Consider the following 24,456-nt stretch of genomic DNA (forward strand, 5'->3'; position numbering starts at 1 on the left):
CAGAGACTTTCCAGATACCACAGCTTTCTGGCCCCGCCTCAGACCCTCCTGTAAAGTAGCTACATTCTGGGAGGGGGACAAGCAGTGCATACCTCAGGTGCCTAATACCACCACCACACTGGAGAGACTTTCCAATTGCCAATCTTCAGCCCCAACCTCAGACCCTCCCATGAAGTGGTCACCTTCTGGAGGAGACACAAAACTCTTACCTCAGGTGCCTACACTCAACACCAATTGGCAGAGACATTCAGGATACCACAACCTCAGTCCTTTATGAGGAGAAATGGACACATTCTCATCCAACCATAGGCTCCCCAACTCAGTGAACACAGGGTCTGAGCTCATTGACTGAGTACAGTGGCTGGGCAGTGGGACCTCACTGACCTTGGAACAAGAAAACTGTAGCAAGGTAACCAACTCCAGGTTTCACCTTCTCAAAAGGAGGGTCCCTGGACTCCTGCAGAGCTGCTCTCAATGACCAGTGAATGACACCAGAAACTACAAAATATGCCAGAGAGAACTAGATGGCTAAAGGCCAGCATAAAAAACCCAAACAACAAAAGCCAAAAATAATATGGCATTTCCAGAACCCAGTTATTCCAAAGCAATCAACCCTGGACACTCTAAAACATCATAAGCACAAGAAAATAACCTCAGATCTTTCATTATGGAGATGATAATGGAGGAAACAAGTAAAATCCATAGATAAATTCAAGAAACAGCCAAACAGATTGAGGCACATGACAGAAGTCTATAAAAATTAAGAAATCACTGGATAAAATTCAAGAAAATGCAAACAATCAGGTGAAAGAAATCAATAAAATGGTTCAAGATCTGAAGATGAAAATGGAAACAATAATAAAAGCATGAATTGAGGAAAGTCTAGAAAGAGAGAGATTTGAGAAGAAAGCAGGAACTGCAAAGGTAAGCATAGCCAACAGAATACAAGAGATGGAGCAAAGAATCTCATATGTAGAAGATATAATGGAATAAATTGATGCACTGATCAAAGAAAATGTTAAATCTAAAAAACTCCTGACACAAAACATCCAAGAAATCAAGGATACCATGAAAAGACAAAACCTAAAAATAATAGGAATTGAGGAAAGAGAAGATGCCTAGCTTCAAGACCCAGAAAACACTTTCAACAAAATCATAGAAGAAAATTTCCCCAATCTCAAGAAAGAGATATTCTTGAACATACAAGAGGCCTACAGAACACCAAATAGATTAGACCAGAAAAGAATATCCTCCTGTCACATAATAATCAAAACACTAAATTACAGAACAAAACAATATTAAAATATGCAAGGAGAAAAGGTCAAGTAACATATAATGGCAAACCTTTCAGAATCACACCCAATATCTCAGCAGAGACCATAAAAGTCAAAAGGGCCTGGGCAGAGGTCTTATAAGCCCTAAGAGACCACAGATACCAGTCTAGACTACTCAGAAAAACTTTAAATCACCATAGATGAAGAAAACAAGATATTCCATAATAGAACCAAATTTAAACAATATCTATGTTCAAAGCCAGCACTTTTATCCAAGGAGATAAAAGACCTCAACATAAAACTTGACACAGTAAATCTGTCAGAAGAAAAAGTGGGCAATAGTCTTGAATTCATTGCTACAGGAGACAACTTCCTGAACAGACCACCAATAGCTCAGGCTCTAAGATCAACAATTAATAAATGGGACCTCATCTTCTAGTGAGGCTTTACTCACAACTTAGCAACTACCTCCCACCACTCTGCCTCTGAGCCCTGTACTATTGGCATTCCCCAGGCTCCATGCTATCTTACATCTGTGCCTTCCCCTAGATGCCCCCCAACACCATCTTTGTCCCAGCTCAGGCACCAGCAGCCCCAGGCTGAGTTAGGTGCTCCAAGATCACCCTTCCATGTATTATCCTGACCCGTGGTAGAATAATCAGCACAAGACTGATTGGTTTCTCCTAGACTGTGTGCCTCTAGATGGCAAAGCTGGCTTATCTCTACATCTACTGGTGCTCAATAAAGTGACTGGGTCTGAATGTCAAATAAATAAATAAATAAATAAATAAATAATAACAGGACCTCAAGAAACCAAAAAGCTTCTGTAAGGCAAAGGACACTGTCAACAAAGCAAAATGATAGTCTACAGACTGGGAAAAGATCTTGACCAACCCTACATCTCACAACGGGCTAATATCCGAAATATATAAAGAACTCGAGAAATTAAACACCACCAAATTTTTTAAAATGGGGTACAGAGCTAAACAGAGAATTCTTACCAAAGAATATCAATTGGCCGAGAACACTTAAAGAAATGTTCAATGTCCTTAGTCATCAGAGAAATGCAAGTCAAAACGACTTTGAGATTCCATCTCACACCTATCAGAATAGCCAAGATTAAAAAAAAAAAAAAAAAACTCAAGCAACAGCACATGCTGGCAAGGACGTGAAGAAAGGTGAAAACTCGTTCATTGCTGGTGAGAGTGAATGCTTGTGCAACCATTTTGGAAATTAATCTGGCTCTTTCTCACAAAAGTGGGAATAGTTCTACCTCAAGACTCAGCCATACCCCTCCTGGGCATATACTCAAAAGATGCTCTACCATTAAACAAGTTGATGTTTGCTCAACTATGTTCATAGCAGCCTTATTCATAATAGTCAGAATCTGAAAACAACCTAGATTTTTCTCAACTGAAGAATGAATAAAGAAACTATTGTCCATTTACACTATTCAGCGATTAAAAACAAGGAAATCTTGAAATTTGCAGGCAAATGGATGGAACAAGAAAAGATCTTCCTAAGTGTGGTAACCCAGACCCAGTAAGATGTGCACTTATAAGTGGATACTCACTTATAAGTGGATATTAGCCCAACATAGATGTCTTGTGAAAGACCACCCACAGGGGTTCAGGACAGGTACTGGGACATGGAGCTAGACTCTGGGCAGAGTGCTAAGAGTTACCTGTAAGAGTGGGGGGATGGAAGGACTCCGAGGGGTCAGGAGCCACACAGGGAGACCATCAAGGCTGGTGGGTATGGACACAGGGGCCCTACACAAACAGATGCACCAACCAAAAATAATGCAAGTAGAGAACCTAAGACCCCCCCATTAAGATTTAGCCAATGAACATCTAATTCTCCATGTGGGAGAGGAGATTGCCTATGACCCTCTGACATGCACTTTGGTGCCCACGATTCGATTACTGCCCCTTGGCAGGGTGGCTCTACACACACATAGGAAGGAGAAGCAGGTTATCCAGATGAGACCTAATAGGTTGTAGCCAGATGGTGGGGAAGGGGGAGCCCCTGCATCAGAGGTCTAGTGGAGGGGAATAGGGCAGAAGAGGGAGGGATGGTTGGAACTAGAAGATAAGAGCAAGGATATAACAATCGGGATGTAGTGTGAATAAAATATAATAAATTTAAATTTTTAAAGGCTATTCCCACTTTCTTCTCTGGCAAGTTCAGTGTATCCAGTTTTATGTTGAGGTCTTTGATCCTCTTTGGCTTGAGTTTTATGCAGGCTAATAAATATGGATTTATTTTCATTCTTCCAGGTGCCAACATCCAGTTAGACCAGCACCATTTGCTAAAGATTTTTTTTCTTCCATTGTATTCTTGTAGCTCAGTTGTCAAAAATCAAGTGTCCATGGGTGTATGAGTTTACATATGGGTCTTTGATTCGATTCCATTGATCAACCTGTCTGCTTTTATGCCAATACCATGCTGTTTTTAATTACAATAACTCAGTAGTACAGCTTGAAATCAGGGATGGCAAAACCTCCAGAATAAACTTCCCTCTTGGGGTTGTGTTTTCTGTATCTCAGAGGTTTGTTAGGTTATACTTTCATTATAATTTGATTTCTTATTGATGATTTATTTTAATGACCAAGTGTTAGAACACAGTCCAAGAGTGGAGTCATGTAAGCCAAATTCTGAGTGCTGTAAGAAAATAAGACAACTTTTTTCCAGCTTTGGTACAGCAGAATGCCTCCTGCAAAGAGGAGTGATGAGAAGAAGAAGGGGCCATCCCATCATCAATGACGTGGTGACCCAAGAATGCACCATCAACATTCACAAGTGCATCCGTGGAGTAGGCTTCAAGAAGCGTGCTCCTCAGGCACTCAAAGAAATTTGGAGTATTTGCCATGAAGGAGATGGTAACTCCAGATGTGCACATAGATACCAGGCTCAATAAAGCTGCTGGGCCAAAGGAATAAGGAATGTTCCGTATCGCATCCGAGTCCAGATGCGATGTAATGTAATGTGATGAAGGTGAGGATTCAACTTACAAGCTCTACAAATTGATAACTTACATGCCTGTTACCACATTCAAGAGTCTATAAACGGTCAATGTAGGATGACAACTAATCTGCTGAATGTCAAATAAAGTTACAGAACTGCCAAAAAAGAAAAAAGAAAAAGAAAAGAAAACAAGACAATGAAACATCTCTGTGTTTTCAAGGCCAGCATGGCCTACAAAGTAAGTTCAGGTCAGCCAAAGCTACACAGAAAAACCCTGTCTCAAAATCCAAAAAAAAAAAAAAAGAAAGAAAGAAAGAAAGAAAGAAAGAAAGAAAAGAAAGAAAAAGAAAAGAAAAAAAAAAAAAAGAAAGAAAGAAAGAAAGAAAGAAAGAAAAGAAAGAAAAAGAAAAGAAAGGAAGGAAGGAAAGAAAGGAAGGAAGGAGGAAGGAAGAAAACAAAGCAAGAGTTTTGTAACCTCAGTTTCTTAAAAGCATGGAATTGTTCTTGGAGTTTGTGTTCCTCCCAGGTGTAGTGGGCAGGAGTCAGTTTACTGCTTATTGACTATAACTGGCTATTGGTTTTGTTTATGTGTCTCTATGGGGAAAAATGCTTTCCCCCATGCAGCCTGTTCCTGTGATTGTACAATTTACTCATGTGATTTTTTAACAGTCAGAATATAATTGTCTGATATTCTGAAAATAAAGTGCATTATTGCAGGAGACTTTAGGCCACGTCATTCATAGGTTCCTGCTGGGGGTTGGTCTGTTTGCTGCCCCAATGGGCAGGCTCATGTACCCCCAAAATGTTTGTAACTTTCTCTAAGAACTTATTGCTGTTTGACCATAAAAGGCCAGCATACCTGGGCAGGGCAAATGAGATAGGTGTGGCTAAGGTTCCTGGGCGTTAGGAGAGAGACTGGAAGAGAGGAAGAGGAGAAGGAAGAAGGCTGGTGCAATGGGGTATGTGAAGGAAGAGCCACATGGCCAGCGTGGATGGAGGGTTCAGCCCAGATGAAGAGCACTATCAAGTATTTGGTATTATGGATGAGAGGTAGCTCAACTGAAATTATTAGAAACAGATGGTATGAGATTGGGGCAGGGTATGGGATGCCTGCTCCAATATGGAAGGTATTTTAGGGGATTAATATCTGCTCTGATCCAGGTTAACCAAGGCTACTTTAAAATATAACAGATGTCTGTGTTCCATTGACTGCCACTGGGTTAGAAAATACCACCGCAATAATAATTATAGGACTAATAATAAACATTTATTATGTCCTACTTCTAAATTAACCGTAACAGGTTCCATTCTCCCAGGTTCCACCACCCCTAGAGTAGTGACAGGCAAGTAATCCTTCAAGAGTATGTAGTTTACAAGTTTAAACCAGGAAAAACCTCCGCCGCACGGAGAAATGGAAGTGGACACAAATCCCCACCCCTATCCAAAAAGCCATTTTCCATCAATAACTTCTATGTCTCCAGTAGAGTGTCACTGGGTGTATACCTCTCCAGAGCCATGGCAACTGGCTAAAACAAAACGGACTCTGTTGGCATTTTTTGTGTACTGTTCGTCTTATTTTGGTTTGGTATTCTTTGTCTCGCTGGGTTTTTATTTTGACTTTTGTATTTATTTATTTGGGGGAGAAGGAACATTAATTTGTGTGGGTAAGAAAGTGGGGATGATCTAAGAGTAGTTGGGAAAGGAGCAAGAATATGATCAAAATATATTGTGTGATTTTAAAGCTTGAAATAAAAAGCGTATGTTGATCAAATTCTATGTATGTGTACGTGATCTGTGAACTCTTCTATTTATTTCCATACTTATTCTATTATGGACCAATCATTGCAAGAACTAATTTCAATTATGTTGTAGTGAAAACTAAAACAACACTACAAAATGCAATTCTTAAAAGTTGGTTCATTGGGGCTGGAGAGATGGCTTAGGAGTTAAGAGCACTGTCTGCTCTTCCAAAAGGTCCTGAGTTCAATTCCCAGCAACCACATGGTGGCTCACAACCATCTACAGTGAGATCTGGTGCCCTCTTCTGGTGTGCAGCTACATATGTGGGCAGAATACTGTATAAATAATAAATAAATAAATCTTAAAAAATAAAGTTGGTTCATTGGAAAATAAGACCGATAAGCCCTTACCAAAACTAACCAAGAAAACCCAACTTGATATCATTGGATATTTAAAGGGAGAGGGATTTCAGTTGATAATAATGAAATAAAGAAGGTCGTTAGGGAATACATTAAAAACTCAATGGAAGAGGGAGAGGAAAAACTGTAGGAGTCAGAGGGGATGAAAGACACCAGGAGAACACAGCCCACAAAATCAACTAAAGAATGCCCATCTAGGCCCAGAGAGACAAAAAGGACAAGCATTGAGCCTGCATGGGTATGTACCAGATCTTCAGTGTATCTGTTGTGGCTGTTAGTTTGGTGTTTTGTGGGACTCTTAACAGTAGCAGCAAGTGCATGTCTGACTCTTTTGCCTGCTCTGGAGACTCCTTTCCTTCTATTGGGTCTCCTTGTTCAGCCTAAATATGGGATCCTTTGGCTGGTCTTACTGTATCTTCTTTTGTGCTACTTGGCTGTCATCTCTTGGAGAGGAGATCTGGGGCAAGGGGCCGATGGGACCAGCTAGGAGGAGGAGAGGGAGGGGAAACTGTGGTTGGGAAGTATTATGTGAAAGAAGAATCTATTTTCCTTTTTTTAAAAAAATGATTTATTTCCTTATTTAATTTATGCACATGAGTGCTCTGTCTGCATAGACACCTGCATGCCAGAAGAGGACATCAGATCCCAATATAGATGGGTGAGAGCCATAAAGTGATTGCTGAGAATTGAGCTCAAGACCTCTGGAAGAGCAGACAGTGCTTTTATCTGCAGAGTCATCTCTCTAACCCAAAGAATCTAGTCTCAAAAAATGATTTTTTTAAAAAAATGCTGAAAAATCTAGAAGAAACAAATACTTTTCCAGATATATATGACCTACCAAGATCAAACATCTCTCTAAAGAGCAATGAAATTTAAGCAATACTAGTAAGGAAAAGACAATGTTGAGCCTTCCTCTAATGTCTTCAGCACCACACTGGGGCTGTGGTGGCACCCAGCCTTCAGTACTGAGCAGTTACCACGCTCTTCACTTCCCTGATCTAGTGTGAGACAGCCATTATTAGGCTAGTCTGACCATATAGGGTAAACCAATTTAATGAGTCGTTTTTTATTATGTATTCATTCTGTCTGTTCTTTCCCTCTAGGAAGCCTGACTAATGCAAAGTATTATCATATCCATATTCACACATGTAGAGATGAACTGACACCAACAGTCCTCAAACTGTTCCAAAGTATTATAGAGGAAAGGAGCACTGGGATCTGTTTCTGGTATATGGCTAGTCCCTCAATACCAAAATCAAATGGGAATTTACCATAGAACCATATAAACCACTTTTCCTGATGAAAAAGTTTCTTATTGAAATGTGAACAAGTGGGGCTGTGGTAGTGCCTGCCTTTAATCCCAGTACTTAGAGGCAGGTGGACCTCTGTGAGATCAAAGCCAACCTGGTCTACAGAGTAAGTTCCAAGATATCCATTCTGTTACAAAGAGAAATAGTGTCTTGGAGAAAGAGAGAGAGAGAGAGAGAGAGAGAGAGAGAGAGAGAGAGAGAGAGAGAGAGAGAGAGAGAAAGGAGAAAAAAGAAAAAACAAAAATCAACAACACATCTCAAAATATCATATATAGCATTTACCTTGGTTTCATTCTGGAGAAAACCACAATGGTTCGCTTATACAGGTCAATAAATTAATACAGCACATAATACATAATACAGCACAAGAATCATTTGATGATCTCAATAGAGGCAGAAAGGGCCTTAAACAGAATTCAACATCCTTTCAATGTCATGAACAAAACAGAAACCAGAGAAGCAGCCCTTATTATAGTCAATATTGTACTAAATGGAGAAAAAGAGCATTCCCTTTAAGTCAGGAATGAGGCTGGACACAGTAGTGCACACCTTTGATCCCAGCACTTCGGAGACAGAGGTAGGTGGATCTCTGTAAGTTTGAGGCTAGCCTGGTCTACATAGTGAGTTCCAGGATGACCAGGGATACATAGGTCTTGGCTCAAACAATAACAACTAATAATAATAATAATAATAATAATAATAATAATAATAATAATAATAATAATAACAATAATAATAACAATAATAATAACAATAATATCAAGAGTGAGCCAAGGATGGCTACACAGCTCTTTTTTTTTTCTCTTTTTTTTTATTAATTTATTCTTGTTACATCTCAATGTTTATCCCATCCCTTGTATCCTCCCATTCCTCCCCCCCCACCCCCATTTTCCCATTATTCCCTTCCCCTATGACTGTTCCTGAGGGGGATTATGTCCCCCTGTATATTCTCATAGGGTATCAAGTCTCTTCTTGGCTACTTGCTGTCCTTCCTCTGAGTGCCACCAGGTCTCCCCCTCCAGGGGACATGGTCAAATGTGAGGCACCAGAGTACGTGAGAAAGTCGTATCACACTCTCCACTCAACTGTGGAGAATATTCTGACCATTGGCTAGATCTGGGAAGGGGTTTAAAGTTTACCTCCTGTATTGTCCTTGGCTGGTGCCTTAGTTTGAGCGGGACCCCTGGGCCCAAATCTGCCTATCATATTGTTCTACTTGTAGATTTCTAGGACCCTCTGTATCCTTTTATTTTGCTATTCTCCCATGTGTCTCTCATTTAGAGTCCCAATAGGATGCCTTCCCCTCTGTCCCAGTTTCCTGGTAAGTGAAGGCTTTCGAAATGTTTTTTTTTTTTTTTTGGTTTTTTCGAGACAGGGTTTCTCTGTGTAGCCTTGGCCATCCTGGACTCACTTTGTAGACCAGGCTGGCCTCGAACTCACAGCGATCCGCCTGCCTCTGCCTCCCGAGTGCTGGGATTAAAGGCGTGCGCCACCACGCCCGGCTACACAGCTCTTACTAGATGTAGTGCTTGAAGTCTCAGCCAAAGTGAAAAAATATGAGGAAGAAAAAGAAGATAAACAAATAGAAAATAAGACAAATTATCCCTATTTGAAGATGATATAAATGTATCACTAAAATACCTTAATAATGTTACCAAAAAACTCTTTATTTCTGATAACTATCATCAAATAGTAAGATACAATATCAAGACATGAAAGTTGGTCACTTTTTTCTTTTTCCTTTTTTTTTTTTTTTTTGGTTTCTTTTTTTTGGGGGGGGGTTTGTTTGTTTGTCTTTGTTTTTTGTTTGCTTGCTTGTTTGTTTAGTATTTTTTAAATAATTTTTTCATGTTACATCCTGATTGTTATCCCCTCACTTGTATCTTCCCATTCCCCCCTCCCTCCCTCCCTCTTTCACCCTATTCCCCTCCCCTAGACTTGTGACAGAAGGGGACCTCCTCTCCAACCATATGAGCACAGCCTATCAGGTCTCATCTGGATAGCCTGCTTCCCCCTTTTTTGAATGCCACCTCAAGGGGAAGTGGTCAAATAGAGGGCACCAGAGTTCATGTCAGAGGCAGACCCCACTCTTCCCACAACCATGGAGAATGAGCTGTCCATTGGCTAGATCTGAAAAGGAGGTCTAGGTTTACTGAATACGTCATCCTTGGTTGATATAGCAGTTTGTGCAGACCTTGCCTGGGTCCAGATCTGCCAACCTTGATGGTCTTCCTGTGGGGTTTCCGGACCCTCTGGGTCCTTCTATCTCCCCATTCTTCCATACAACTCTCACCTGGAGTCCAATAGTGAGTCTGAGCATCTGTCTCAATCCCCCACCGAATGAAGACTTTCAAAGGACACCCATGTTGGACTAATATCCAATTATAAGTGAGTATATACCATGTGTGTCTTTCTGGGTCTGAGTTATCTCACTCAGGATGATCATTTCTAGCTCCATCCATTGCTTACAAATTTCAAGATTTCCTTATTTTTTAATAGCTGAGTAGTATTCCATAGTGTACCATGGTTTCCTTATCCATTCTTAGACTAAGGAACATCTAGGTTGTTTCCAGATTCTGGTTATTACAAAATAAGGCTGCTATGAACATAGTTGAGCAAATGTCCTTGTTGTGAGGTGGATCATCTATTGGGTATATGCCAAGGAGTGGAATAGCTGGGTCTTGAAGTAGCCTTATTCCAAATTTTCTGAAAAAGCGCCATATTGATTTCCAAAGTGGTTGTGCAAGTTTGCACTCCCACCAGCAATGAAGGAGTGTCTCCCTTTCTCCACATCCTCGCCAGCATGTGCTATCACTTGAGGTTTTGATCTTAGCCATTCTGATGGGTATAACATTGAATCTCAGAGTCGAGTCATTTTGATTTGCATTCCTACAATGACTAAGGACGTTGAGAAATCCTTTAGTTGTTTCTCAGCTATTTGATATTCCTCTGTTGAGAACTCTCTTTTTAGCTCTGAACTTCATTTCTTAATTGGGTGTTATTTGGTCTGGTGGTGTTTAGTTTCTTGAGTTCTTTATATATTTTGGATGAACTGGATGTAAACATGTTTTTGTTTTGATCCCAACTGTGGAGTGTGAAACAGATTTGTATAAGGTTATGTCGTGTTTTTCTGCTGATAACAGACTTGTGAGAGAACAGGTGATGTTTGTCCATTGGAAGAGGAACTGCCTCTTGTTGGGGCATGGTCTTTGCCAACTGATAAACATCCTAGTATGGACAAGAGATGGGACTTTTTCTTTTTGGTCTTGGCTGTTCATCACTCCACTTCAAGACGTTCCTAGAGAACCGCTCTAGTGAAGGCTTCGAGGCTCTGGGCTCTAGCTGCTGCTCTGGGTTCCAACTGCTGTTCCAGGCTCTGGCTGCTGCTCTGGGCTCCAGTGGCTGTGGTTACAGTCACCTTCACTGAATTTCTGGTTTACTGTTTAACTGGTCTATTGGAATCCTGCCAACTACACCAGTGGAATTGCTCCAAGGAACTGAGTATAAAAGAGGTCTATCTCTTCTGTTCCTATTAACCTCTTTTCTCTCCTATCTAGGGTAGGTGGGTTGGAAGGGAGGTATAAGCATTAAAGAACCCCAAATAAAGTATGTTTGAAAAAGTTCAAAGCCTACATTTGGAATATTAACCCTTTCTCAGATGTAGAGTTGGTGAAGATCTTTTCCCAGTCTCTAGGCTGTCACTTTGTTCTGTTGACAGTGTCCTTTGCCTTACATAAACTTTTCAGTTTTATGAGGTCCCATTTATTAACTGTTAACCTTAGAGCCTGGGCTGTTGGTGTTCTGTTCAGGAAGTTGTCTCCTGTGCCAACGAGTTCAAGGCTCTTCCTCACTTTTTCTTCTAACAGATTTAGTGTATCTTGTTTTATGTTGAGGTCTTTAATCTACTTGGATTTTAGTTTTGTGCATGGTGATAAATATGAATCTACTTGCATTTTTCTACATGTAGACATCCAGTTAGACCATCAACATTTGTTGAAGATGCTATCCTTTTTCCATTGTATAAATTTGGCTTCTTTGTCAAAAATCAAGTGTCCATAGGTGTATGGATTTATTTCTGGGTCTTCAATTCAATTCCATTGATCAACCAGCCTATTGCTATGCCGGGATTATGCATTTTTAATTACTGTTGCTCTATAGTACAGCTTGAGATCAGGGATGGAGATTCTCTCAGTAGGATCTTTTATTGTTCAGGATTGTTTTAGCTGTTCTAGGGTTTTTGTTTTTCCATATGAACTTTGATCTTTCAAGGTCTTTAAAATTTGTGTAGGTATTTTTATAGGGATTGGATTGACTCTGTAGATTGTTTTTGGTAAGACAGCCATTTTTACTATTTCATTCTCCCAATGCATGAACAAGGGAGATCTTTCCATCTTCTGATATCTTCTTCAATTTCCTTCTTCAGAGACTTGAAGGTTTTTCATACAAGTCTTTCACTTGCTTGGTTAGAGTCACACCTAGATACTTTAAATTATTTGTGTTTATTGTGAAGGATGTAGTTTCCCTAATTTCTTTGTTAGCATGTTTGTCATTTGTATACAGGAGAACTGCTGACTTTGTTGAGTTAATTTTGTATCCAGCCACTTTGCTGAAGGTGGTTATCAGCTGTAGGAGTTCTCTGATGCAATTTTGGTGTCACCTATATACACTATCATATCATTTGCCAATAAGGATAATCCTGACTTCCTCCTTTCCGATGTGGATCTCCATGATCTTCTTTTGTTGTCTTATTGCTCTGGCTAGAACTTCAAGTACTATATTGAAGAGTTATGGGGAGAGGGAGCATCCTTGTAGTCCCTGAATTTAGTGAAATTTCCTTGAGTTTCTTTCCATTTAATTTGATGTTGGCTAGTGGCTTGCTGTATATAGCCTTTATTATGTTTATGTATGTGCCTTGTATCCCTGATCTCTGGAAGACTTTAAACATGAATGGGTGTTAGATTTTGTCAAATGCTTTTATGGCCTCAAAGGTGATGATCATGTGGGTTTTTTCTTTCAGTTTGTTTATATGGTGGATTACATTACTGGATTTCTGTATATTGAACCATCCCCCGCATGCCTGGATGAAGCCTAGTTGGTCATAATGAATGATATCGTTGATGTGTTCTTAGATTTGGTTTTAGAGTATTTTATTGAATATTTTTGCATCAATGTTCATAAGAGAAATTGGTCTAAAATTCTCTTTCTTTGTAAGGTCTTTATGAGGTTTAGGTATCATGGTGACTATGGCCTCATAGAATGAGTTTGGTAATGTTCCATCCATTTCTATTTTGTGGAGTAGTTTGAAGAGTATCAGTACTAGCTCTTCTTTGAGGGTCTGGTAGAATTCTGTGCTAAAACCACCGGACCCTGGGCTTTTTTTTTTTTTTGGTTGGGAGATTTTGAAGATTGCTTCTATTTCTGTAAGAGAAATAGGAGTATTTAATTTGTTTATCTGATCTTTTTTTAAAAAATATTTTATTAATTTATTCATATTATATCTCAATTGTTATCCCATCCCTTGTATCCTCCCATTCCTCCCTCCTTCTCGCTTTCACCCTACTCTCCTCCCCGATGACTGTGACTGAGGGAAACCTCCTCCTCCTGTATATGCTCATAGGGTATCAAATCTTTTCTTGGTAGCCTGCTATCCTTCCTCCGAGTGTCATCAGGCCTCTCCATCCAGGGGTCGTGGTCAAATATAGGACATCATATTTGTGAAAGTCAGTCCCCACTCTCCACTCAACTGTGGAGACTGTCTTGTCCATTGGCTATAGTTTATCTGATATTGACTCAACTTTGGCAAGTGGAATCCATCAGAAAGTTGTCCATTTCCTTTAGATTCTCAAATTTTGTGGCTTATAGGTTTGTGAAGTAAGATTTAATGATTCTTTGTATTTCTTCAATGTCTGTTGTTATGTCTCCCTTTTCATTTCTGATTTTGTTGATTTGGATAGTGTCTCTCTGCCTTTTAGATGGTTTGGCTAATGGTTTGTCTATCTTCTTGATTTTCTCAAAGAATCAGCTTTTGGTTTGGTTGATTCTTTGATCTATTTGTTTCTAATCTATTGATTTCAGTCCTTTGTTTGATTGTTTGGGTATTTCTGCTTTTGTTTTTTTCTAGAGCTTCCATATGTGTCATTAAGTTGCCTATATGAGATGTTTCCAATCTCTTTATGAAGGTACTTAATGCTATGAACTTTATTCTTAGCACTGCTTTCACTATGTCCCATAAATTTGAGCATGTTTTACCTTAATTTTCACTGAATTATAGGAAATCCTTAATTTCTTTCTTTATTTCTTCCATGACCCAGTTGCCATTGTAGAGAGTTGTTCAGTTTCCATGTGTGTGTAGGCTTTTTGTTATTTCTGATGTTGAAGTCCAGCTTTAGTCCATGGTAGTCTGATAGGATATAAGGAATTATTTCAATTTTCTTGTATCTGTTGAGGCTTGCTTTGTGACCTTCTATATGGGCAATTTTGGAGAAGATTCCATGAGATGCTGAGAAGAAGGTATCTTTTGTGTTTGGGTGAAATTTTCTGTAGATATCTGTTACATTCATTTGATTCATGAGTTCAGTTAGTGTTATTATTTCTCTGTTTAGCTTCTGTTTCATTGACTTATCCTTTGGTTAAAGTGGGGTGTTGAAGTCTCCCACTATTAATGTGTGAGAATAAATGTGTGAGTTAAGCTTTATTAATGTTTCTTTTACATATGTTTGTACTCTTGTACTTGGGGCATAGATATTCAGAATTGTGATGTCATCTTGGTTAAATTTTCCTTTGATGAGTATGAAGTGTCCTTCATCACTTTTGATTAATTTTGGTTGAAAGTTCATTTTATTAGATATTAGAATTTCTGTACCAGTTTGCTTCTTGTGTCCATTTGCTTGGAAGACTTTTTCCAGCCTTTTACCCTGAGGAAATATCTACCATTGTGGCTGAGATGTATTTTTTGAATGCAGCAGAATGTTGGGTCTTATTTAAGCATCCATTCTGTTCATCTGTGTCTTTTTATTGGAGAGTTGAGACCATTGATGTTGAGGGAGATTAATGACTGGTAACTGTTACATCCCTTGATTTTGATGTTGGTTGTAGTAGTGTGTTTGTGTGTTTATCTGGTTTTTGTTTTGCTAAAGTGAATTCATCTATTTCCTGTGTTATCCTGTTTGTAGTTAGCCACTTTGTGTTGGAGTTTTTCTTCTAGTAACTTCTATAGGGCTGGATTTGTGAAGAGGTACTGTTCCAGCCCTACTGTTTGAATTTTTATATAGAATATCTTGTTTTCTCCATCTATGATTATTGAAAGTTTCACTGGGTATAGCAGTCTGAACTGGCATCTGTGGTCTCTGTCCAAAACACAAATAAAGAGTTATATAAAATAATAAAAGCAATTTGAAATGTAAAACTAATCACTAAAGAATCACTTAAAAAAACAAACTGAAATAAAACTGTAAATGAAAATCATTAGATTTTAAATAAAAATTTCAAATGTTGACCTCACCAATAGAATACAAGTAATGGAAGAGAGAATATCTTAGGTGTTGAAGACAGAGAAAACAAATTGATAGCTCAGTCAAATTTTAAAGAAAGACAAAAATCAGTGTCTCTACCTGTACTTTATCAGCTAATAGTATAATAAAACTAGAAATAAGTAGCAAGAGAAGTTTCACAAAGATTTGAAGATTGAAAAATACCATTTTGAATGAACAGAGAGTCCCTGGAGAAATCAGCAGTGAAAAGAAGAAACTCCTGGTATCATGATAATGGCTGTGATAACTTTCACATCTGCATGAAAACTTATAATGATTTTTCTAGACGATAACATTTCCTTTCCAATGCAGTGCAACTTGGGAAAATTCACATCTGCAGACAGAGACTGAACTCTTATTTAGTTGGCTTAATCAATTATCATGAGATCCAGCTTGTATCTGGGACAGTGGAGTTTTCCTTGGAGTGAATTAAATGATGCACAGTAAACAAAGTCATTGGTGCCCTAGGTGGACAAGCTGGTCCATGCCCATTGGGATGAAGAGTCCTCTTATTCTGTCCCTTATTTCCTCACGGCTCCTGCTAGGCAGCCTTTCCAACACACTTCGTGCCTGTGATGCTTCGTGTCTGTGGGATTTCCACTGCCCTGAATAAGCGTTCTCAGCACTCCACACTCAGAGTGAGCGGGAGGTATGGCAACCTTTCCACTGTTTCTCTCTTCTCCCCTAGTCTACCATGCCACTTACACTACCTTTCACTGCCTTCCACTAGTCTACCTTCCACTTTGGGGCTTTTGTTTTGTTTTTCAGATTTATTTTTATTTCAGTTGTGTATATCTCCTTACTTACTTTTTTTGTACAGTAGTTCTCTTGATCTTCATGAATACATTTTCATTTTTATTCATGTACTAATGTGCATTGTGATTTGCCTGCATGTGTGTCTGTGAACTCCATGGACACAGTGCCCCAACAAACTAGCAGAAAATGTCAGATCTCTTGGAACTGGTGTTACAAATAATTATGAACCTCCATGTGGTGATGGGAGGCAATCTATGCTTTCTGAAAAATCAGAAAGTGCTCTTAACCACTGAGTGTCTCAAGCCCCCATTTTTTTCTTTCTTAATACTTTTACATCTAATCTATCAGTGGGTCAATCTATTGAGAACAATGCCCAGCTATGACTTTTTACAAACTAAAATCTTTTGAGGGATGTTACGTCTTATTTTCCACATTTCTCTCAAAGCCCACAGTGGCTTGGGAAATCTTAATGTAATCTTTTAGGAAGTATTTGGAATTTCTCAGATGCTCTATACAACACATGGTCCTGGTGCTGTGTCTTTCCTCCTGGACAACAGCACAGACATCCAGCAGGGGTTTAGTGTACTGTGGTGGCCTCGGCTTTATTTTTGCTTTATAGTTCTGTTACTCGCTATTGTTCAACTTTTATTCAACTTCTTTTTTTAATATTTATTTATTTATCATGTATACAGTATTATGCCTGCATGTAGTAGGTGCCAGAAGAGGGCACCAGATCTCATTGTGGATGGTTGTGAGCCACCCCATGTGGTTGCTGGGAATTGAACTCATCACCTCTAGAAGAGCAGTCAGTGCTCTTAACCGCTGAGCCATCTCTCCAGCCCCTTATTCAACGTCGTTATTTTAAATTTCCTTTTAAATATAATGTCATCCTTTTCTCACATCTTATATTTATAATACATACACACTTCTACAGGAAACACATTGCAGTTTATTTTCATAATGGATTATTTATTCATTATTTGATTGCCAAGATATGCATTTTGGGGGGGTTGTTTTTCAAGACAGAGTGTCTTTATGTAGCCTTGGATGTCCTGGACTCTCATTGTAGACCAGGTTGGTCTCGAACTCACAGAGATTGAACTGCCTCTGTCTCCTTGAGTGCTGGGATTAAAGGTGTGGGCTACCACGCCCTACTTGCATTTATTTTTAACACGTTGGGAATTGGGAGGTCTTATTTTCAGTTTCTTTTATGTGAGGTGCTTGCATGTATGTGAGTGTGTACTCAATTGTTCATGTGTGTGTAAAGGATAGGCACTGGCATCATGTGTCTTCCTCTGTGTCCTCCTTTTTAGGGGGGGGAACAGAATCTCTCAGTCAACCTGGGGTACATCAGCTAGGCAGACTAGCTGGTCACTGAGCTGCTGGGATCCAGCTGTCACCACCATGCCCAGCTCACCACACTCAACCTCTCTATTGGTGCTGGGTATCTGAACTCACTTTCTAATGCTTGCATGAAAGCACTTTACTCTGAGTCATCTCTCCAGCCCTGCTAGGTTTCTTTATAACACAACATGATGGGCATAAAATTTTGTCTAAAACCAAACTAAACCACTAATCATCCTTCATTTAATATTGGTTATATGGCCACATTTAATTTCCCTAATTTATTTATTCACTTTATAATCCTTTTTGTAGCCTCATCCCTCTTCACCTCCCACTCGCATCCTCCCTCCCTCTCCTTATCCAAACCCCCTACTCCTCAGAAAAGATGAATTCAATTCCCAGTAGCCACATGGTGGCTTACATTTACTTTCTAGTTCATATGTGCCAGATGACAAACAATTGCTTCTTGATCATGACTGTGTGCAGTTTTGTTACACTGAGGATATCAGTTCACTGCCTCATTTTTTTATATCTTGTTTTCTCTTTTATCTGTTGACCTGGCTAAAAGCAAGAACACTTTCTTAAGATTTCCCATTAAGAAGAAAAAAGATTTCCCATTAAGAGCTCGGTGATGGTGGCACACGCCTTACATAGTGATCTACATAGTGAGTTCCAGGATAGCCAGAGGTGCATGCATAGTGAAACTCTGTCTCAGGACAAAAGAAAAAAGGAAAAAATTTCAACATGTTGGTTGTGATTGTTATGTATCCTATAATTTTATTTTATTTTATCTTTTGGTTTTTTGAGACAGGATTTCTCTGTGTAGCCTTGGCTGTCCTGCACTTACTTTGTAGACCTCAAACTCAGAGACATCTACCTGCCTCTGTGTTCCTGAGTACTGGAATTAAAATCACTCGCTACCATATCGGGCACTCCTATAATTTTATAGTCCTGATTATGTATAGATGATACATATTTTTTATTTTCAAATTTAAATTTTATGTTGCTGCAGAAATGGGGTTGTATACATGCAATAGTGTGTTCCCTTAACATTTCTTTTGTGAAATGTAACCTATTTTAGGTGAAATTTCCCTGTTGGTTTAAATTGTTTTTCCATTTCCTTTTTATTTTGAATATTTCTACGTCTTCATTAGAGTTTCTCGTGTAGTATATGCATTGTTGTAGAGACTGTATTTTCTGATGTTCATTGTGACACTCCATCTGTGTGCTGACCCTCATTTTCACAAGGGACCTTTTTCCTCCCGATTGTACTTGATGGGTTTGCATTGGTGTAGAACGGTGAATCATTTAGCACTTAGCAAATGTGTGGATTTTATTTTAATTCTTCTCTTACATACCAACATTCACTCACAAAATAGAACATTTTCAATTTTGCTTTCAGTAAAATTTAAGTGGCCTGTCTCAAATGATATGTGTCATCTGTATTTTCTGGACTGTGGATATGATTGAATTAAAAGTATTATTGTTATTTTCAACAATTTACATGTATTTTTATACAACTGAATAGTTCATTGCTCTGTTTTTGGAATGTATCTGTATCTTTGTCATGGTTTTAATTTTTATTGTAATTTTCTTTATTCATGAGGATTTCACACATGTATAAAATTAACAATGATAATATCTATTTGAAATTCATCACATATTTTTACATCTGCATAGACAGAACCTCTTTTTATAATATGTCTCTGCATCAGTATTCAGATTTTATTTTCTTGATTTTCAAAAAAATGCATGCTATTCTATTGTAATCAGTTGTCCATTGATAACATCTTCCTGTCTTAGTCATAACGTGAGTCTGTTCCATTTCTGTTAGATGAAAATCTGGTATTTTATATAAGACTTCTTATTCTTTGCAGGAAAAAATACTAATGGAATGGCTGGTGGATGGATTCTTCAGTGTTATGCTCGCTGACAAAAGTATAAAAAGTTGGGGCACCTAAGGGTGATACCAGGAGAAAAGGCAAGGAGAAAAGATGAGTGAAAAACAACTTTCTAGTGAATAGTGAAGATGGTGGCTATCAATCTGGGGTACAACTTGAGAACATGTGAGTGACCCCAAAGAAATAAATGTGAGTCTAAAAAACAATAAGGGAAAAGGAAAAAAAACCAATAAGGCACAGTAATGATAGGATGATGAGTTTTCAAAGCTTAGAAGAGGTGGGTGCTGTTTAACCATATAAAATTTAACAAAGGCAGACAATAACAAGTCATGAGACAGAAACTGAAAAGCTGACATGAGGATTAATTGGGATTATAGAAGAACAGTATCTCGGTGTGGTAACATTTTTTAAAGTAATTTGAAATGTTGCCCCCCCCATACTAAAATGCTGTGAAGGCAGAGATTCATGGTGGATAAAGACAATTCAGACTAGAATACTGGGGAAAGTATAATGGACATACACCAAAGAATAGAGATTTGTATTTCAGGTGACAGAAGTAAGCAGATCAGTGGAGAAACGAGTCTGAAGTCAACATACAGTAAAACTCCCCCAAATCCCCTGAACATGGGTGGCATAAGAATGTTATGAAATTCAAGGTCAAACTTCACGAGTCTCGCGTCATTGTCCTTGTCTGTGCAGCTGTGGGCCTGAGAACTCTGCTTCTATAGCACAAATACAAAAGACCCTTCACGTGGGAATACACTTCAGATGCTGCAGGGACAAAATACATAAAACGTTGCTAGAGTCGGTTTATCTGGCAGAATCATGCTGATTGAGCTGCTTACGATGTGTCACAGACAACAAGTTTTTTGAAGATGTGCCCCACACTGTGAGATAAGTAGTCTCACCCTTGCCTTTGTGCTCCGCAACAACATGCGGCTCAGCTCCATATGTCGGCAAAATAAATGAATACATAAACAAAATGAAACGCCTCAGAACATTGCTGGTTAATCTGCAGAGTGCAATGGGAGGCAAAGAAAGTCTAAGCATTTAGTCATGACTAAACTCACAAACACATATGACGGCCAGAACGCTAAAGTTCAAGTACACAGGTTGCACTTTATGTGACAGAAACAAATGTTGTTATAAACATGAAAACATTAATGCCTAGGATAAAGAAAAAATATTGGCTGATCAACAAAAATTCCTTAGGACCAAAAAAATGGTTCAATGGTTAAAAAAAAAAAAAAAAAAAAAAAAACAATACAAAACAAAAAAACATTGGCTGCTCTTCCAGAGTACCAGGAATTCATTCCTGAGGCATGTATATAGTACACAGACAGGCAGGCAGAACACCTGTATACATAAATTAATCATCTTTTAAGTCTTCATAATGTGCAAATTTTGCTCTCCCATAGGTCAACCTATGCTTCAGCCTAACGTTACAGAATTCAGGGTGTTTAGGTGAGTTCAGCCTGCCTTCCAACACTTTATTCTATCCTCTAAGATGGTCAAGAAACCCAGGAATGCAGCTGCTAAAGTGTCAGCTCTGGACCTAACACTGAGAGGACTTGGACATTTCTCTAGGCCATGGTAGCACACATTTCACTCGCAGCCAAAGGGAGGCAGAGGTAGGTGGATCTCTGTGAGTTCCAGGACAGCCTGATCTACAGAGTGAGTTCCATCCAGGGCTACACAGAGAAACCCTGTCTCAGAAAACCAAAAAGAAAAGAAAGGAAGGTGAGAAGGAAGAAATGGGGAGAGAGAGAAAGAGACAGAGACAGAGACAGAGACCGAGAGATTTCATCACCTCTTTCTGCTCCTGATCACTGTATTTTCCCCATCAACACAGTTTTAAGAATAGTTTTATAATACACTCCATTTATTTGTCACTCTAGACGAACACACCTGACATGCTTAACCATGCTTTCAAGTGACACCACCTTGGGGATCCTGCTCATATCCCAGTTATGTGTTGGTCTCATAGGGAACTCATCGCTGTTTGTTTTGTATATATACAGTTTCTTCCTTACGCCTCATTTTAAGAAGTTGATAGATTTGGTTTTCATGCACCTGACAATAGTTAACATGTTGATGGTCATATTCATGTTAATATCACATATCATGTCATGCTTTGAAGAACTCAATTTTCTGGATGATGTTGGTTGTAAGGCAGTTTTGTTTGTATTCAGAGTCACCCGGGGTCTGTCCATCTGCACCACCTCTATTGTAAGTACATTTCAAGTCATCACCATCACTCCCATAAATTCTAAGTGCGCAAAATGGCTTAAGCCTAAACTCTCTACATGGACTTTTTCTTCCTTATTTTGCTCCTGGCTCATTAACCTGAGCATCTATGCATATATGATTAAAATGGTAATAGCCAAAACCAACTGTACACACGCTGGCAATGGATATTTGCATCCTTATTGTCAAAACAGACGGTTTGGAAACCATAATTCAGGGTCATTTTTGAGTGTCATAGTCATTCACGATCTCCTCTTTGTGGCCATCATGATGTGGACCAGCCTCTCCATGCTGACTTTTCTCTACAGACATCGCAAGAGAGCCCAGCATCTCCACAGCCCAAGCCTGTCTTCCCTGCCATCTCCTGAACACAAAGCCACTTGCAGCATCCTGTCTCTGGTGAGCTGCTTTGTGTTCATTTATTGGGTGAACAACTCCATCACCCTTTATGGATTTTACACACAAACAAAACTTGCAAGATTGGAGGGAATTAATACAATTTTAGCAACGTGTTACCCAACCATCTGCCCTTTCTTACTAATGAAGAATAATAAAATTATTTTGAAATTCTCTTCCTCCTTTTCTATATTGAGAATGACCTGTTTTTAAAGTATATTGCATGGCTAAACTGAAACCCACACTCCTATCATTAAAACACTCTCTTAATGATTCCCATGAAATAAAGAATTTGAATGTAGATTTTGAATACCTATTATGTCTTTAGTTATAATTCAGACACTCTGAATACTACCAAAATTCAATTTCATGTCCATAATTTTGATAATTGTAACACTTACTACCCACTCAAATTATGACACTTTGGGCAAAAATGGATGTATTTTACGTACTTTGAACTGTGTGTTATTTCTTTGTTTTTCTCTGCTAAAATACTGCTAATCAAAAATATAAATACTATTTGCAGTTTTATGTTTTTATGAAGTGTTCTGTTCTAACGAATGCCTTCTGACCATTGAACAGATAAACAGATAAATTCACTATCAACCACCTCAGACACTGCTGTGAGTGTTGCTCTTTGGTGGTATAACTGGCAGTTATCCAATGGATGTCCTTGTACCATAGCTTACTTTGAGTCAGCCATTATTTATTGTTATTTTAGTATGTTTTAATTATCTATTATTTTCAAATTTTTGATATAATTACAGTACGCATCTTTCCTTTTTCTCCCTCATGATCCCGCCCCGCCCCCTCCAATAAACCTCTTGCTCTCTTTCAATTTCATGGACTCTTTTTGAATTAATTATTCTTCTGTATGGAGAAGTGGTTCCTAAATAAATGAATACTACTTATTCACTCTTTATAATGTTAATTGGATGGATATATTCATGGCTGATCATTTGGCCTGGAATAGGCAGTTGTGATGAATTGGTGTGACCGCCCCTGGATAAAGCATTTCTCTTGCTCGCCACAGTCCTTCGTTGCCTATAGATCTTTGTGTAGGGTTCAGGCCTCCTTAAGTGTAGTCTTTACTCTACATCAAGGAAACTCCTCTTTGCAAGAGTTAGAGACCATTACAGAAAAGCACAACTACTCCAAATACGGAGGAGTGACGCCCAGTCCCAACAAATGTGTCAACACTACAATTGCTGCACCTAGGGCTCAAGGAAGATTGATGATGGGATGGTGACAGAAAGATTTTTTTTATTTAATGTATTATAATTTATTCAGATTGCATCCCAATTGTTATCTCCTCAATTGTATCTTCCCATTCCCACCTTCAGTCCCTCTTCTGCCCAAATCCCCTCCCTTAGACCTCTGAAAGAAGGGGACTTCCTCCCCCCACCATATGACCACAGACTATCAGGTATCATCCAGATAGCCTGCCTCCTCTTCCTCTGTGTTCCAGGGCCTCCCCACCAAGGGGAATTGATCAAATGAAAGCACCAGAATTCATGTCAGAGTCAGTCCCTGCTCCCCCGACAACTGTAGAGAATGAGCTGTCCAGTGGCTATATCTGAACAGAGAGTCTAGGTTCACTGCATGCATTGTCCTTGGTTGGTGCAACAGTTTGTGTAGCCCCACCGCCCCCGGGTCCAGATCTGACGGACTTGATGATATCTTTGTGGGGCTCCTGAACTCTATGGGTTCTTCCATTCTCCATTTTCCATACCACCCTCAGTATTCCACCCAGAGTCTAAGTTGAGTCCCAGCATCTGTCCTAATTCCCCACTGGGTGTAGCCTCTCAGAAGACATCTATGTTGGGCTAATATCCACTTATAAGTAAGTATATACCATGAGTGTCTTTCTGGGTCTGGGTCACCTCACTCAGGATGATCATTTCTAGTTCCATCCATTTGCCTACAGATTTCAAGATTTCCTTATTGTTGGTAGCTAAATAGTATTCCATTGGGTAATTATAGCACAGTTTCTTTATCCATTCCTTGGCTGGGTGACATCTACGTTTCTAGATTCTGGTTATTATAAATAAGACTGCTATGAACATAGTTGAGCATATATCCTGGTTGGATGGTGAAGCATCACCTGGGTATACGCCCAGGAGTTGTATAGCTGGGTCTTGAGGCAGAATATTCTCAATCTTCTGAGACATCTCTAGATTCATTGCCAATAGGTTGTACAAATTTGGACTCCACCAGCAATGGAGGAGTGTTCTCTTTTCTCCACATCCTCACCAACGTGTGCTGTCACTTGAGGTTTTGATCATTCTGATAGGTGTAAGAATGAATCTCAGAGTCATTTTGATTTGCATTTCCCTGATGACTAAGGACATTGAGCATTTCTTTAAGTGATTCTCAGACATTTGATATTCCTCTGCTGAGAATTCTCTATCTAGCTCTGAACCCCATTTCTTCATTGGGTTATTTGGTTCAGTGGTGTCTAATCTCATGAGTCTTTTATATATTTTGTATATTAGCCCTTTGTCAGATATAGGGTGGGTGGAAATCTTTTCACAGTCTGTAGGCTGTCATTTTGTTCTGTTGACAGTATTCTT

At 39.1% G+C, this 24,456-nt stretch overlaps 1 protein-coding gene across 1 annotated transcript; it reads left to right on the top strand.

Annotated features, from left to right (window-relative positions):
• The first annotated feature begins 21,163 nt into the window (after positions 1-21,163).
• On the top strand, positions 21,164-22,096 carry LOC127203566 (vomeronasal type-1 receptor 4-like). The gene has a single exon (XM_051162392.1). The coding sequence runs from the start codon at positions 21,164-21,166 to the stop codon at positions 22,094-22,096; it is 933 nt and encodes a 310-aa protein (XP_051018349.1).
• The last annotated feature ends 2,360 nt before the right edge of the window (positions 22,097-24,456 follow it).

Source organism: Acomys russatus, chromosome 19 (assembly GCF_903995435.1).
Source record: "Acomys russatus chromosome 19, mAcoRus1.1, whole genome shotgun sequence".
NCBI classification, from domain to species: Eukaryota; Metazoa; Chordata; class Mammalia; order Rodentia; family Muridae; genus Acomys; species Acomys russatus.